This window comes from Geotrypetes seraphini, chromosome 4 (genome assembly GCF_902459505.1).
Source record: "Geotrypetes seraphini chromosome 4, aGeoSer1.1, whole genome shotgun sequence".
Classification (NCBI taxonomy): Eukaryota; Metazoa; Chordata; class Amphibia; order Gymnophiona; family Dermophiidae; genus Geotrypetes; species Geotrypetes seraphini.
The window spans coordinates 67,566,387-67,584,891 of NC_047087.1; the positions used below are offsets into that span (position 1 = coordinate 67,566,387).

The window sequence follows — 18,505 nt, forward strand, 5'->3', positions numbered from 1 at the left end:
CTTACCTGCTAATTTACTTTCTTTTAGCTTCTCCAGACCAGTAGAGGTCCCCACCCTGTCTGTTGTTGTTGTTGTTGGGGCTGTTGCGCGGGCAGTTTTTGGTTTTTGCTGCGGGTTCTAGTATTTTTCTAGGGCCGGGGAGAATTGAAGAACAGCGGCTGTGGCTCGGCTGGCTTAGCTGGCGAGCTGTGGGGACATTCTTCCTTCGGGAATTTCTCCTCTGCATTTTCCAACAGCATTTTGGGTATGTTATTTGTTACTCCTTTCGGAGTATTGTTTTTTCTCTCTGTTGTTTTCCAGTTCTTGGTTCTGCTTGGCTATTCGGCAGACTGAGGGAAATAGAGAGGAGGGGCTAGGATATACTGTCCCAAAGTTTTGTTTTCAGTCTCCACCTGCTGGTCATGATTAGATATATACCCATTCGTAAAGTTAACCTCTACTGGTCTGGAGAAGCTAAAAGAAAGTAAATTAGCAAGTAAGAACCTAATTTCTCCATATTCTATACGACTGTTTATAAATCTCAAATAGAGCCTTCTATTTCATTCTGGTTTTAGTACAACCTTCCCAAGGATTTAGTTGCCTGTGTTTTTACATCATCTGCAACGGTAATTGGATTGTCTTTCAGACATGAGTGTAGAAGAGAACCTAAACTGTGTAGTGGAAGAACAGGAAAATTAAGTGTCTATTAAATGTCGGAAATGTTCTTTGATGCCAGCAATGGTGGATGAATCTGTTGTAGTAACAGTTAAGATGCTTGAGCAGCTGGGCACATGATAGGATGTTGCTGAAGGTAGTTTGGTCAGCAGATAAGACTCTTGTTGCCACAACACAGGCAGACAAGACACAAATGATGTAATTTAACAATAGTTCATTTAAATCCAAAAGCAGGTTAATCACTGAATGCAGTTGCCAATTATCTAAGACAGTGTATCGCAAACTGTGTGCCTCCTGAGATTTTTGGTGTGCCGTGATGCACTGGCTGCCTGCCTTCATGACGCTTCTCTCACGGCGAGAGGCACGTCCTGTAGGAAGTAAGCCGGTGCAGATGACTTTCCTCTCCCTGCACCTCTCGGATCCCTCCACCGGCGGGGTCGTGTCCAGAGATGCCTCCGCGCAAGCGTGGACATCAACATGATGATGTCATGCATGCACGTGATATCATCGTGTCAACATCCAGGTGCCTTGCGGCCAGGGCACTGGATTTAGTGTACCGCTGGCCGGAAAGTTTGCGACACACTGATCTAAGATGTGTTAAATTTTTGGCTTAATCTCAAGCTTTTAGAGAATGACATAGGGCCAAAGTTTGTCCCTGTCCCTGCCCTGTGATTAACATGGGTACCTGTCCTTGTATCATTCTGTAGCACACACTATATAGCATTATTATGCCTCATTATGAGTAAAATTTGCAATTTTACTTTGAATAATTATAGTAGTTACCTGTAGTACCTCAGGTTAAGTGACTTGCTTGTAAATTCCATGTTGCATTATTATACTTGGGAACATGTATACTCGTATGCAGTCACAGCAACACAAAGTCTGGGAAGCCCCTAGTAAAGGGGTGGAAGGGAATCCATAGGTATTTTGTGGGGAAAGGCACATTGGCCCGGATTCTGTAAATGGCGCCATTATCGGTGGCTGCTTTAAAAATGGCTGCCGATCACGTGTCAATCACGAAATGGCACTGTTTGCAGAACTGCGACTATGTGGAAGATAGGCGCAGGACATGGAGGCCAGGGTTTTAAAGACCTACGTTTCTGGCACCTATCTTCCACGAGAATCGCGTCCACGTAGGCGCTTTATTTAATTCATTTTCCAGCCTGTTGTCGCCAAAGAGCTCAGAACGGGTTACAGGTTTAACATACATAATTTCTGTACAAGTTTACGGTACAAGTTTTATCCTAACTTGATACATGCTAGGGGCTAATGATAATATACAGTTTACTGGTTACAATTTGCTATGGTTGTCCTTACAATGCAAGGTTTCCAGTACAAGTTATACCTAATTTGATAATGTTACCTACCCTGTTCTAGGTTGGTTCCCCCTCTGTACATGATTATATGTTAACCTCTACATTGTACTTAGGTCCCCTCTACAATGCCTAATGCGTTAACCTTGCGTACAATGAATATTGGCAGCCTTTTTAGGAAGTGCCTTTAAGGTACCTCCATTTTATAAAAAATCACGGTTTAATTGTTTTTTAATCAACACAACCAATTAGTGCGCTAATTAAGCCAAGTAAGTTAGGTGGTGATAGGGTGCTTACTCCCACCTAACTTACAGTGCACTATTAAGAATTTGGCCCATTGTTTCCTCAATCATGAGCAACTAGGAGCATCAAACCTTGTGTTAGTGGCCTGATGCTCCTAGGAAGGAAACATAACACCAGTTTTGAACTATTATTGTCCATAAATCTGCAGCTTGTATAATAATCTCCCTCTCCACATATCTGCTCATTTGTATAATTTGCATCTCCCTGTTACTTAACTTGCTAAAATAACATGGTGACATGTGATAGTAACATGCATTAAATAGGCAATAACTATTCCTGTTTTAATGAGACTTTTAAATCATAATTTGCAATTGTCTGCAACTTGCATTTAGGTGTAGGATCCCCATCAGCAAACCAGTTCCTCAAAATTTATCACAATTGTACTTTTTCAGAGCAATCTGTTTCTAAAACTAGTTGTTGCCATAAACCATGAGTTATTATACACCTCTGAGAGAAACCAGACAAACAAGTCTCTCACATAACTGTCCATGGCCTTTTTATCAGGTGGTCTTTTATTTAAATTAACATGCTGTAAGTGGAGAAGAATAGTCACACTATTGTAAGTTAAGTTAAAATTTTCTTTTTCTTATACAAAATTAAACAGGTACAAAAATAGTCTATATTTAATATTTCCCATAAGAACATAAGAATAGCCTTAATGGGTCAGAATAGCCTTACTAGGTCCATCTAGCCTAGTAGCCTGTCTTCAGTGGCCAATCCAGGTCACTTGGCAAAACCCCCAAATAGCAGCAGTTGCAGCTAAACTATTTTATGTGAAAAATAAAATTTTAGTTAATGTTATTTGCAGCAAGGTGCTTAGGCATAGCTTCTTTATTCAGATAATTGTTAGGAAAAGAAACCATTTACTATTATTAGTATGTGCAAACCCAGGACTTCCACAGATCTCCTTATTTTAGGAATGTTCTTCTGTACACATGCACCATCAGAATTTTATGGGGGGTGGAATTCTATTCATCACAATAGGTGAAGGGGATTGTGAGTGTTACACTAAAAAAATTAACTCATGGGAAATATTTCAAAAAGGTTTTGCATTGTTCTTGGATATCTGGTTTCTGTGTAAGCTGGTATATAGAAATTAGCCATATTTTAGTGTACATTAATACTGTAGTAGAACAGAGGCTCCAGTAAATGTGGCTGAATTACATGAATAGTTTTTCATGTATCACAAAAGCAGTGTAAGGAGGTTGTCCAGGTTCTTAAGTGCAGACAGAGTTCATGCTGTGGAATCAGTCCTTTGCCAGAAATAAGAAAGGATTTACATTTTTTGAAATTAGGCTATAGTAAATTTGTCTTGTATTAGACAGAAAGTCTCTAGTCTTCGCACAGGTACAGAGTATCTGATAACCACAGATGGGGACTGTTTCAACTAAAAAGCTAAGATTGGCGGGCCTGCCTCCTCCTGCCATTTCTTCCTTTTTTTTTTTTAAAGCTGATTCAATGTATCCTTACCTGTGTGTTAGACATTTTGCTGAGAATATGCACAAGGAGTTTGCTCAGCTGATGCATGGTGTGTTATAATAAACTCTAAAAACTGAAAATGGTTTGCTGTAGTTTTGTTTTTTTAATTGAAGAGAAAATTAAATTTTATGTCAGTGTATACTACTGTAAATTATGTTATGAGTCCTTTTGATTAGAAAGATGGGATATAAAAGGACTTTAAATAAATATCTTTGCTTAAACTAGATCCAGAAAATTCATGGTTCAGGGCCTCTCTACCTACAAGTGAATTTAAAACTAAGCTTAGACTGTTTATTCAGAAAAGTGGGTTGTTGAATGATCACCATAATGCTGGGTATGACTTAAGTTGTTCTCCTCTCAGGAAATACAATTTTTCAATGCACTGGCTAAGCTGAGACACTTATCCAAGCAGGAGAACTTGCCAATTCTTTCTACTAAGGACTGCGAATGTTCAGACTGTGTAGAGGTGGCTGTACTATAGAAAATGCACTTTGCCTCTTAATGCCAGTTACAGTAGAGAGACAGTTCTCCATAGAAGGCTAATGCAATCTCACATATGCACAAGGCATGAAGCTGAAAGAAAATCCTTTTGCATGTCCTAGGATATGTTGGCAACAGTCAGTGCTCCAGCTAGATAACAAAGGACTTTGTGTGTTTGAAATCCTGTAGTAAAGAACAAAGGAAAAAAAATTAATCCTGGTCAGAAACCAACTATTAAGTTAAATAGTGAGAGAGATTGCAATTACCAAATGTATACAACATTGGAAAACCACCAATGGGATCACCCTGTCTTGTCTTTCAGGTGTGATGGCGCATAACTGAAGGCAGACAACCTGTTTTATTATTATTATACAGCACTCTGGAGAAAGATTTATGACTATGTTATAAATGAATAGATTAAATTAAATTTTATTCTTTGATGCATGTCATAGACACAGTTGCTCTTTGGTTTTCCTCTACTTTGCTCTAGAAATCCTCCACTTTTAACCATGGAGATAGTGCATGCAAATACAGTGGTACCTCGGTTTGCGAGTGTTTTGCAAGATGAGCAAAACATTCGCAAACTTGGTGCCTCGTAAACCGAGCTTGCCTTGCTGTACGAGCCGCCCCCCCCCCCCCCCCGTGACCCGGCACCTTCCCCCCCCGCGATACGGCCCCCCCCCTCCCGCCGCCATCGGGCACCCCCCCCCCCCCGCCGCGACCTGAGATCCTCCAACCCACCCGAATCCTCTTCTTACTTCCAGTGTAGCCTCCACATTGGCACCGAAACCAGCATGTCCTGTGCGTTGGTGCCGGTGCCTGAAAATCTGCTTCCTGTGCTGGGCCTTGAGCATGTGCACATGCTCAAGGCCTGAGAGTTCGTGAAAATTTGGTTGGTTAATTTTGGTTCGCGGCGGGGGGGGGGGGTGCCGGATCACGGGGGGGAGCAATGCCGGTTCTCGTGGGGTGGGGTGGGGAGGGGGGGAGCAGCACTGCTGGCCTCGGGGGGGAAGGTGGGGGGTGGGAACATATCAAAGCAAGTTTCCCTTACTTCCTCTGGGGAAACTTGCTTTGATATACGAGCATTTTGGATTACGAGCATGCTCCTGGAATGGATTATGCTCGTAATCCAAGGTACCACTGTAGATCTCATGTATAGTTGTTGGAGGAAATTTGGAAAACATAGATGGGTTGCCTGCCCTTACTGTAGCATCTGGTAGACAAGGCTGTTTTATCCACTACTATTTGCATGCAGAAATAATTTCAGCTATTAAGCCTGAGTTTATTTCCTTGAACCCCCTTCTCTTGCCCATTAGTTCTACAGCTTTATTTCTTCAGAAAATTGCTTCTAATGCATAGAGATATTTAAATCCTAAAAGTTTCACCTTTAAACATGGTTCTGATGCACAAGTCTGGCAGCTGTTTGTATACATTGTCAAAGTAGGAAAAGGGAAGGCCAAATTGAGATCTAACAATTAATTAAGGTCCCCTTTTACAAAGCTGCAGTAGCAATTTTGTGGCAAGTACACTAAAGAATGACACAGTGACAAAATTCATCACTGTTCCCAGCTCCGCATCATTCTTTAAGAAGAGAGGAAAGAACCAAAGTATGAATGGGTACAACTACTGACGCTCAAGCCTTCATTGAAGAATGCTGGTGTAGGACTGAGGTTGAGATAGACACTTAGGGCTCCTTTTACAAAGGTGCGCTAGCGTTTTTAGAGCACACACCAGATTAGCGCACACTAGCTGAAAAATTACCGCCTACTCAAGAGGAGATGGTAGCGGCTAGCGCGTGCTATTCTGCGCGTTAAGGTCCTAACGCACCTTTGTAAAAGGAGCCCTAAATGACATGGCATTGTTGCCTATGGTTATCTGTGGGAATGGGGATAAATTTTGTCACAATATCATTCTCATTAGCATTCCCTTTTAGACTGTACTAAACCTCCAGTATATGAGTAAAATTCAGAGTTGCTATAGGTGAACAAATTGAGAAAGCATGCAGAGTATGGTTCACAGAATTATTTTCCCAACCTCCCTATAAGTGTTTATGTGCATGTCTGTATTTGTATCTATAAGAAGTACTCACAAGTCATGTAACGGAAAATATTTGCTCACGTCAGCTCAGTCCTTAGATGTAGAGCAATGGGCTGAGCATAGGTGTTCTGTCTTGCAAAACATGTAACTTATATGAGTGGAGGAGTGACCTACCTAGTGGTTACAGCAGTTGCCTCAACACCCTGAGACCATGAGTTTGATTCCCACTGCAACTCCTTGTGACTCTGGGCGAGTTACTTAACACTTCATTGGCCCAAGCACAAAATAAGTAAACTGCTTTGATTGTAACCATTCAGAAAAAGCGGTATATCGAGTCCCAACCCCTTTACACAATACTAGTTACCCGCACTGCATGGTGTACTTAGGAAAGGCAACATGCCCACCATTGTCATGGCATAAGCAGTTGCACCTAGATACTGGCACACCAAGGGTGCTTTGCATTAGTATTCTATAATTGGTTATATGCACCCTATTGTTATAGAATTGGTACTACATGCAACCCCTTTTTTGGCATGACATAATACAATTACCCTCATTGATGGCAATTCTACAAAGAATGCCAAGAATGTGTTTGTGTAATATGCATAAAACTACCAATATTTCAGCTATGTTCTGTTCTAGAAAATGGTGCATTTGAAGGTGGGTGAACACGGGGTAGAGTCTGGGCTGAGCATACAGTTCCATACACATAGAATGCTGAGGCATATACTTATATTAAAGTAATCCCGTCGTGAGTATTTATCCCAGCTAGTTTAAATGACTGGGCCTAAAATATATGTGTATATTTGCCATGTTATGCAAGTAGCCTTATAAAAGGAAGTAGGTACCTCGGAGTAGTGCTGACAGATTCAGGGGGAAAAAAATGTATGATTCAATTTTGCTTATTGAATAAATTTTTTGATTCGATTTAATTCGCTTTTCCCACCCAATTGGGTATTTTTTTTTTATTTTTTTTTCCAAACATCCTGGCAAGTTTATTTTGTAGCCTCCTCACTCACCCTACCGTCTTTCCCTCTCTCTTAGGTCCTAGCTCACACTCGCTGGCAGGATACACATTTCAAATTTGACATATTGTAATCACAAAATAGAAAATAAATATTTTTCTTCCTTTTGTTGTATGGTCATTATTCAAATCATGTTGGTCCCAGACTCTGGGTTCTGTTAACGCGTTTGCCAGAGTCTCCTGTCCTTTTTGACATTTTCTTCTTTCTCCATGCTCACCATCCATCTCTGTACACTTTTTATAGAATAGCGCTTAGCGCCAATGCCCAACTAGATCCTAGCCTTATGCCTGCTGAAACGTGTAAATGCTGGCACCCAAGTTAGGCACAGAAGCTGTATTCTGTAACTACATGCACAACCATTCCAACCGCCACTGACACACCCATGGCCACATCGCTTTTTGAGTTGGGTGCTGTGTATTTTACAGAATAGTGCCCAGCCAGATGTGCACATAAATCTTAAGTGGTGCCAATTAACTTCAATAATTGGTTGTTAGCTCCCAATTACTGATAGTTATGTGCTCATTAATTTGCAAGCACTTATTGGGCATATGCTATATATAGAATCCAGAGGTAAGAATCAGAAGGCTAGTGTCCTTTATGTCATAGACTCCAAATACGTGTTTTATTAGTGCCTAAAAATAAATGCCCCTTTATAGAACTGTCTCAGTTATCCTGGTGAGCTTTTACCAATGATTGATACAGAGGTTATCATCTGCTTTCTTTCTACATGTTGTGCCTCTTCTAGCCAGAACTAGCATTTCTCTGACTCTGGCTACTGCCTTAGTACTCTGAGCTGATCACACATGGTCATGCATAGATCACACATGGTCATGCATAGATACTTGTATCTCCTGGTTGGTACACATCAATATCTCAGGATGAACACTGTAAACACGCTAGAGCAAGCTTGGTCCCTTTTTAAGGATACGGTCACCGAGGCACAAAATCTTTATATACTGCGTATCAACAAGGGATCAAAAAAGAACAAAGAACCGGCATGGCTCACTGTAGAGATAAAGGAAGCAATCGGAGAAAAAAAACTTTGTTTAAGAAATGGAAAAGGTCAAAAACTGATGAAAACTGGAATAAGCACAAACAACATCAACGCAGGTGCCATAAGGCGGTAAAAGGGGCCAAAAGAGACTATGAGGAAAAAATAGCCAAGGAGGCAAAAAACTTCAAACCATTCTTTCGATAAGTTAAAGGGAAACGACCTGCGAAGGAAGCGGTGGGACCGTTGGATGACTAAGGAATAAAAGGAGGACAAAGCAATCGCCAACAGACTGAACACATTTTTTTGCATCTGTATTTACTGAAGAGAATATACACAACATACCGGAACCCATCAGGCTATATGCTGGAAGCGAAAATGGGAAACTGACAGGGTTAACGGTCAGTCTAGAAGAGGTATGCAGTCAGATTGATAGGCTTAAAAGCGATAAATCCCCGGGACCGGATGGTATCCATCCAAGGATCATCAAGGAACTGAAAGGGACTATAGCTGAACTGCTTCAGCTAATAGCCAATCTGTCGATCAAATCAGGAACGATTCCGGAGGACTGGAAGGTGGCGAATGTTATGCCAATCTTCAAAAAAGGTTTGAGGGGAGACCCGGGAAACTACAGACCGGTGAGTCTGACATTGGTACTGGGAAAAATGGTAGAAGCGCTGATAAAGGACCGCATCATTGATCACCTTGACGGACATGGTCGGATGAGGGCCAGCAAGCACGGTTTCAGCAAAGGCAGATCTTGTTTGACAAACTTGCTGCACTTCTTCAATGGAGTAAACAAGCAGATAGACAAGGACAATCGGGTCGACATTGTATATCTGGATTTCCAGAAGGCGTTTGACAAGGTTCTGCATGAACGACTACTTTGGAAAATTGTGAGTCATGGAATCAAGGGTGAAATATGGGGATAAAGAACTGGCTGGAGCATAGGAAACAGAGAATGGGGATAAATGGACATTACTCGGACTGGAAGAGCGTCACCAGTGGGGTGCCGCAGGGCTCGGTGCTTGGATCCGTGCTTTTCAACATCTTTATAAATGATCTGGACATAGGTATGACAAGCGAGGTGATTAAATTTGTGGATGATACAAAGTTATTCAGAGTAGTGAAGACGCAGGGGGATTGCGAAGATCTGCAACGTGACATAATCTGGCTCGAAGAATGGGAAACAACATGGCAGATGAGGTTCAACATGGTTAAGTGTAAAGTGATGCATATCGGTAACAAAAATCTCATGCACGAATACATAAATTAATCTTTGTTATATGCCCACAAATGCCTATTTTCCATAGAATGACAACAATTTCAATACTGAATAGCATACTCACACTTTCTTTAGGTCGTGCAGATTTACAAGCTGTTCTGGCTTTTCTATTGGAGACAAGAAAGTTATTTTCACCTTACAGTATTTTCCGCATTCATTCATGTAACAAAACATGCTTTCATGTTACTTGAATATTTTAGTGATTTATTTTTATTTTTTTTACTCACTACAACACAAAATTTTTTGTATTCTTTTTTGTTTTTTATTCTGGTTATCATTCCATCTATGGATCCTGACTTGACAGTTCAGATTTGACCGTTATTCCTTGTTCTGTCAATAAGGCCTCATTCTCACCTGGTTGTTCCTGCACCATTGACGATCCTGAGTTATGCCTGACAACTTGCCTGTTTTCTCTCCTGATGTTTGTTGGCGATCCTGTGCTGTGCCTGGCGACCGATCCATGGCGAATGGCATTGGTGATGAGTTGGAGAGGGAGTGCTGCCGAGGTCGGCGGCGGGTGACTGGCTCACCGAACAGAGGCGGTTGTCGAGGCAGAGGCGTCGTGGCTGGGATGATGGGTGTGAGCTGTGATCTCCCTGCAGCTAGACGTGCTCGGATCCCCTACTGGCAATACGACACCAACAGGATGGGAGGTCTGGAGAATGGCCGTTTTGTCATGCCGGAGTGTTGCAGCGTCGGATGTCCCACAGCTGACTGGATCATCGTTCGTGTGTTGCGATGTCTTCGGGGGCTGAGTGAACTGCTCTGTCCTGTCCGGAAAGCAGAGAATCGAAACTGGAAGATCTGTAAGCTATTGAATTTGATGAACAGCAGTCCAGAGGGTCGGAAAATGCTTCTTCTGCTTTGAAGAATGATCCCAGGGCTGATGTACAAAGCTCAATGATGGCGGTTGCCCATTTGAAACAGCTAAAGCTCTAGAGACGATACTCATTGATGACTGAGGGAAATAAAATCAAGCCCTTCCTGAACTTTTGTCCTATTTATATATTATATCTATTTCTTTTTACCTTATTTTATTTTATTTATTTTGCTTAGCTTTTCTTTTAATTAATTTTATTTAATTAGTTTCTTTTTATTACTTTATTATCTTGGCATATACATATTTGTTTTTCAATAGTTTTAAATATTGAGAGCTCTAAGTATTCTTGTTAGGATGTTTTGTATCTCATTTCCGCTATCTTTATTTTCTTAATAATATTTACTAATTTTGCTTGTCTTTGGTACTTTAGTTAGATTGTGAGCCTTTGAGACAGTAAGGGAATTTCAAAGTACCCATTCCTTATTTAATTCATCTTAACATCTTTTCTCTTTGTTTCTTCTCCTCTTTTCAAATGCTCTTGTAAATCTTTCTCCTCTCTCCTCCTATATTTAAGATTTGTAAACCGTGTCGAGCTCCACTTTTGTGGAGATGATGCGGTATATAAACTTAAGGCTTAAATTAAATTAAAATTAAATTAAATTAAAATTTATTCATATGCTGCAGAGAGAGTGTCAATGTACCAGTCTGGATGCAGAATCTTCATGGCAGCCACTTGTGAAAGGTAAACAGGGCATAAGTAGCCTGAGGAGTTTGTTCCCAAAAGCATTTGGGATAATAAAGCCTCATTACGTTGTTGTATTAAAATACTTGTATATGTTTATAAGAATGTGGAAATTCTGTTCTATTTAGTAATTGCTTTAACATAATTTACTTTCTTTTTTGAAACACAGTTCCCTGGGGTGTAACCAGTACCCCACAGGAAAAATCATAGATCATACAGATATCTGTATTAGAGAATATCACGGTGGCTGTTACCTGCGGGTAGCCCGCCAAAACGGTGACAAAAAAAATGGTCGCTGTGGGGATGGGGACAGAACGGAGCGGTGAATGGCCTTGTCTCCGCAGTTAAGGGAGGGAACATGCGTGGTCACCGATCGTGTGGTCCAGCAGCCCCCTCCCTCCTTACTAATGATAATGGCCATTTGGGCATCTCCCTCCCTCCCTACCCCTTTCTGGCAGCCACACGTGACTTCAAGGCTCCAGCTGCTATTAGAAAGAAAATTAGAAATTGCCGCGAAGGTAAGGGGATCTACTACTACAGGCATCTACTACTGAAAAGTCCCACGCTGACACCAAATACCTTTGCAGCCACTGGAAAGAGGTAAGGAAACAGCAGAAGGAAAAAGGAGATGTGATTGATACTGCCCAACTGTTATGCCACTGCCCACCAAATTTTGCCACCCTTGGCAGCAACTTAGTTCACCTGAGAGCAGGGCCAGCCCTGCCTGCTGCTGTCTGCAGTGGTATGCGTACATGTTAAGCTTCCCCTGCATCTCCCTCGGCTCTATGTTTCAGAGTAAAGGAAAGGGAAAAGGACATGCAATATTGGTAACAATGAGTAATGTACAGCTGCTCCTCTGGGCCCCTTGGTAATTAGAAATAGGGTTTGGGGTGAGATACTGAAGGGAAATGGGGAAGAGAAAGAGGGGAGAAGACGCTGAAGGGAAATGGGAAAGAGAGAGAGAGAGAGAGATGGGAGAAGATGCTGAAAGGAAATGGGGAAGAAAAAGAGGGGAGAAGACACTGAAGGGAAATAGGGAAGAGAGAGAGAGATGCCAGACTATGGGGAGAGTGGAGGGAAGAATATGGGTGCCAGACCAATGGGGGGGAGGGGATTGTGGAGGGAGAGATGGAAGGGAGAGGCACAGTAACAGAGCAAATGGAAGAGGGAGAGAGAAAGCAGATAGTGGATGGAAGGAATTTAATGAGGAGAAGTTGAGGAAAGCAGAAACCAGATAACAAAGGTAGAAAAAATAATGTCTATTTTGTTTTTTTGCTTTAGGATAAAGTAGTATATTAGTTGTGTTGATAAACATTTATAAACAAAGCCCTGCCAGCTCAACATCTCTTTCTCTAGTTCAGCAGCTAGAACTTTGATTTATAAAATGACAAGTGTACAGAATATTGTTTCTTTTTATACTTTAATAAAATAAGTTCAGTATAAAACTATTCGAGGCTTGTGTGGATGGGATCAGATGGTTTCCAGGGACGATGTGGGGATGGGGACTAAGCTCGGGATGGGACGGGGATAGGAACCAGCTCGCATGGACAAATTTTTTCCCTGTGTCATTCTCTAATCTATATTACCTATGTCTATCTATAAAAACAGAAACAGAGCAGATGAGACCCAACCACACTGGCCATTTCTCTTTTATTGCAGTACAGTTGAACACTCCTAATCTCCAGTCTTCCCTTTATTTTTTTCATTGCTGAAGAGCTTGAAAAATTTAATCCTATTTAAACTAGATCAAGGTCAACGTTTAGTTCAGGGGTGTCCAATGTCGGTCCTCGAGGGCCGCAATCCAGTCGGGTTTTCAGGATTTCCCCAATGAATATGCATGAGATCTATTAGCATACAATGAAAGCAGTGCATGCAAATAGACCTCATGTATATTCATTGGGGAAATCCTGAAAATCCGACTGGACTGCGGCCCTCGAGGACCGACATTGGACACCCCTGGTTTAGTTGTAACACTTTTCTCTAGGGCAGGAGTAGGGAACTCCGGTCCTCGAGAGCCGTATTCCAGTCAGGTTTTCAGGATTTCCCCAATGAATATGCATTGAAAGCACTGCATGCAAATAGATCTCATGCATATTCATTGGGGAAATCCTGAAAACCCAACTGGAATAAGGCTCTCGAGGACTGGAGTTCCCTACCCCTGCTCTAGGGTATAGGGCTACTGCAATGTCCTAGGAAGTTTCTAGCCTGTATTAATCTGTGAACTCTGGTCAGAAATGGTTTAATTAATCATAAACCACATGAATTTCATGAACAACATTTATGCAAATGTCACACATATTCATTGGGATATCCTGAACACCAGATGAGTAAAGAAAAGCTGGATGATTAGTTTGAAGTTTGCTGCTCTCCACTTAGCATGCACAATACTTTCATCGTTAATTGTGTATGTAAAGCAAAGTTGCTGAAGTGTAACAGATGTGATATTCTCCATGGATGGTAGGAACATAAGTAGGTGATGTAATCTGATGGCACCAGGATGGACTAGCTCTCCCAGAGATCATAACTAAGGTTAAATTCCAAGCATGTGTAGTGAAAACAAGGATGGGTGTCAAAGTTTGTGATCTGTAGGCTGGATAGGGCTGGTAACCTAGTTTGATTTGTGTCTATGTTCTGCAGCTGTTGAAATAAAGACTGAAATGAAAAGCATATTTTTTTTTCAGAAGAGAAATAAATGAAATGAAATACAGTAGAAACAAAAACATGATACAGATGTCAATGAGCAGATCTCCAGAAAGTTGAGCAAGCTTTGTTTCACATCCAAAACCTGAGAGGACTAAGGAGACCAATGCTTGTGGGAAGGCCTGTAAATGCTCAGAACTTTATATACTTCTAATCTCTGGAAAAGCTCCTCCATCTGATGACATCACCCAGCTGTGTGTCTTATTCAATCCTGCTTGCCATACATTATAAATAATATTCTACATAGTGTGCATGATCCTCTCTCTCCACATTATATATACAATATTCTTTCCATATCTAATCCTCTTTGGAGCATAAAGAAAGCTCAGAAGCAAAAAAAAAAAATCAGAAAATATTTATACTTACTGTGATGATTGCCCTAGGGAAAGAGCAGAAGGAACATAAAGTGAATATTACAGATTCCTAGGTATGCTTTTAACTTATTTTATGTTATTTCTACAACATTAAGATGATTGCCTAAAGCCACTGTTTCTCAGACCATAAGGACTGGGCCTGCTCCTATTACTTACCTGGATGTGGCCACTAGTCTGCAGCCGACACCAAACTTATTGAGAGCTGTCTGCCTCCACTGTCACATCAGAAGCAGTAGGTGTAGACCAGGGGTTAGCAATCCACGGCTCTTTCACCACATGGCTGCAGCTCTTCTCTTGCTTCAACGGGTTAGTGGCAGCAATTCCTACAGCTGCCTGCCACTACCCTGGCAACCTCTCCTCTGCCACGTCCCATCCTGCTTCTGCCTGGGTCGAACGTGACAAAGGAGAGGCTTATGGGTTAGTGGCAGGCAGATAAGGTAGTTGGTGGGTATGTCTACAAAACTTGCTTTTCTATGTTTTTTGCGTGGACATTTTTATTTTTGAAAATGGACAAAAGTAGATGTCCTAAGGGCCAAAACTTAGACCCAGCTCATTTTGTAGCGATAATCGAATATTTTGCAGGACCTCCTAAACTTTTACGTTTTTGCCTAGTCTTGTTTTAGAAGTGTCTGCCAAAAAGGAACCCAAACTGACCAGATGACTACAGGATACATGAAGGCATGACCCCCTCCCTAAACACTCCTTCACTGGTCACTAAACCCACTCCCATCCCAAAAACATCTGAATGGAAGAGTCAAAAATTTGAATGAATGGAGTATATACCTATAGAATAGTAGTATCTGGTATGGGAAAGCCTAGTAAAGCATAACACAGGTGTCTTAAATAGCCTAGTGGATGGGCTAGTGAACCAGAGAGAGGAATAACGAGGCCCATATGCCACTCTAACCAGTACATTTATGGTATAAAGTATGAGCCCACCAAAACCCTACTTTACTCCATATAGGTGCCACCTGTAGCTATAAGGGCTATTAGAGTGATAGACAGGTGGGTCTAGTAGGTTTTGGGAGAGGTTTCTAGAGCTCTCCATACATTTTAAGGGGATTATGGTGAGATGTACTTCTGGCACCCTTTATGTGACGTTCACAGCAGTGTTCTCTAAGGTGCTCTATTGGCATGTCTTTGTGGCCAGTCCATTAGAATGCTGACCACTTCCATGCCTAAATGGTGCCGATTTGGACATTTCTAACTTGGACATTTTTGTGGTCAGAAATGACAAATAACTTTATACACCTTGGTTGTCTAGACATTTTGGCAGCCAAGACGTCCAAATAGGCGATTAAAAAAAATATATATATTTGGACGTCCCATTCAAAAATAGATATTTCTGTACTCCTGAACGTTAACAGGAAATGTCCAAGTTCGGACTTAGACGTCCTATTGAAAAAAAACCCTATGTCAAATGCCTTTTGAAAATCCAGATACACAGTATTGATTGGCTCACCTTTATCTGCATGTTAATTCACTAAGGAAAACAAAGAAAATGCCATCCCTAGCCAAAAGTCTACTGCTGTCAGTGACCTCACATTAACCTGGCATAATCAATCTTCCTTGTCACTCGCTAAGAACCTCCTAGAGGACACACTTTGGTTTCCACTGTTGGAAGTGGCTCACTTCTGGATGGCCCATCGAGATACCCACAAAAGGGGTGTGTTTGGGGTTTGGTTTGGCTAGGCTGCAGCAAGAGTCTCAGGCAGAGCCAGGAATCTTCTTCATGTCAGGGAAGCCAAATTGCAACACTCTCCCTAAAATTCTAGTGACCAGCCCAACACTTCAGGGAACCCTCTGTATATTGTGAAGTTCTGTCAAATCCCATCCCATCCAAATCTGAAATGTTAATTTGCTGTCAACCCCCAAAAGACTCCTAAACTTTCAAGAACCTATACAGCTGTATGGAAAGAAGATACTATATATGTTTTCACATTAGCATTTCCTTTATTGAGGCCTGGAATGACCCATTTTAGCAGCTCGCATCCCATTTGTCTGATAATTTTAACTTTGGTGATAACTCTCCAGAAGCTCTGCAATTTCATCTCAAAATTTCTGGATCTTCAACAATGTCCACCATATATGTTGGGAGGAACCAATCTGCCCACAATTCCAGCAATATTACACACTACCATCCCCGCAAATCTTTCTGAATTTTTTGGGTGTATAGTCCCACTGATATAACATTTTATAAACATCCTCTCCCTTCTTTTCCTCCACCCCTGGTCTGGAATTTCTTCCTCCCTCCCCCACCCAATCCTTTTGCAGTCCAGCATATGTGAATATCATCTTTCCCTTTCCAATTAAGTTTAGGATTGAGTATAAAATCCTAACAATTGTTCATCTGATCTATGGATGGTACCCTGGTATTTATCTTGGAACAAGTATTTTCCATAGATAGTGGAACTGATCAGGTACACAATCCCTCCCACTTCCCTATGAGTTGCCTGAATATTTTTTAAAAAATTTTTGGAACTGAAGAGTTGGAGACCACCACACATAGGAAGGGTTGCATGTGCTCTGAACTTCACACCACATTCTGAGCTCTGGGAGTTCCATTCTGGTGCCATCAGATGATATTCCTCACTTATGTGTTTGAACAATCCTGCTGCCTACAGAACATAAGAAGTTGCCTCCGCTGAGTCAGAACAGAGGTCCATCCTGCTCCCGCGATGGCCCATCAGGCCTAATTGCCTGAACAGTGTCCCTGACTAATTTTGTAACTGCCTCTAATCCTCTAATCCTATCCCTATTACCTACCTCTACTCCTATCTGTACCCCTCAATCCCTTTGTCCTCCAGGTACCTGTCCAGACCCTCTTTGAAGCCCTGTAACGTGCTCCTGCTTATCACATCCTCCGGTAGCGCGTTCCATGTATCCACCACCCTCTGAGTGAAAAAGAACTTCCTGGCGTTTGTTCTAAACCTTTCCCCTTTCAATTTCTCTGAGTGCCCCCTTGTACTTGTGTTTCCCCGTAATTTGAAAAATCTGATTTTTCAAATTATGGGGAAACACAAGTACAAGGGGGCACTCAGAGAAATTGAAAGGGGAAAGGTTTAGAACAAACGCCAGGAAGTTCTTTTTCACTCAGAGGGTGGTGGATACATGGAACGCACTACCGGAGGATGTGATAAGCAGGAGCACGCTACAGGGCTTCAAAGAGGGTCTGGACAGGTACCTGGAGGACAAATACCTGTTACAGGCAAGCAACAATACGTTTATTCACTTACTTGATAAATAACCTTTTTTCTGGGCATAAAACACACCAAGCCCACATAATGCAATCACCAGAGCGACCACCACCACAGCAGCTACAATTCCACTAACATTTAGGTCATCTGAAAAGTAAAATACTAGAAGTTATAATCCAGCTATTATAAGCTAACAGCTGCTAAATTAAGGCACAGGGAGGTAGTAGGAACTTACTCAAGGTTACACAACTAATATGGCAAAATGATCACAGAGAACACAATTATCTAATTGCAAGTTATGTTATGAGACCCTCTTTGAGAATTAAAACCTTTTTTCAAGCATGAATGAGTTTTTAAATCCTATTAAATGATCTTCAAATGGCAGCATTATTTGCATCAACTATTGGACTATTTGAATTTGTTTCATTTCCTACATGAGTCACAATTGGATTTTTGACCCTTGCACAGTACTAAGACTTTAATAATCTCGCTATTGAATTATTTACATACTTGATTTAGTAAAGGTACTGGAGTGCTTTTACTGCAATTTGATCTTAGTTCAGCTTTTGATCTTGTAGATCATGATATCTTACTAGAAAATTTGGATATGATGGGAATTACAGGGAAGGTACTTTCTTGGTTTCAAGATTTTAAAAAATCCCCTACGTATCAGGTATATTTAAATGGTTCATATACAAATAGATGGAGTAATCCATGTGGGGTTCCGCAGGGTTCACCACTGTCTCCTGCACTTTTTAATATTTATCTTGCCTCTTTAGCTCAGAGATTATCCTCATTTAGCTTGAAAATATTCAGCTATGCTGATGACATTACCATTGCTGTTCCTATCAATTTTTGTCTCTCAGCTTCCAGGAATATTATTCAGGAGATTATTTTTACGTTGAATAACTGGATGAGGGAGTATAAATTAAAACTTAATACTGATAAAATGAAATTTTTTTATGCCTTCCCTTCTAATAAAATGATAGAAAAAGAACTGATTGTAGATGGAATAAACTACACTATCGATCCAGAAATTAAAATTTTGGGTGTTTACCTGGATAAGAATTTACTATGAAACCATTTATAAATGCCTTGGTTAAAA

The 18,505-nt window shown here is 41.1% G+C and overlaps 1 protein-coding gene across 2 annotated transcripts in view; it reads right to left on the minus strand.

The window, feature by feature from the left end:
* Nucleotides 1-2,749: 2,749 nt before the first annotated feature.
* Nucleotides 2,750-18,505, minus strand: part of JAM2 (junctional adhesion molecule 2) — a 55,182-nt gene continuing 39,426 nt past the window's right edge. The window contains exons 7-10 of one of the 2 annotated variants that reach the window (XM_033943267.1): nt 17,440-17,547; nt 14,196-14,208; nt 9,632-9,674; nt 4,233-4,412 (exon numbers count right to left, since the gene is read on the minus strand). In XM_033943267.1, the coding sequence (XP_033799158.1) occupies nt 4,380-4,412; nt 9,632-9,674; nt 14,196-14,208; nt 17,440-17,547 (197 nt within the window). In that variant the 3' untranslated portion in view covers nt 4,233-4,379. Of the gene's footprint in view, nt 4,413-9,631; nt 9,675-14,195; nt 14,209-17,439; nt 17,548-18,505 lie in introns of both variants that reach the window. The other variant, XM_033943266.1, reaches the window with a different exon arrangement.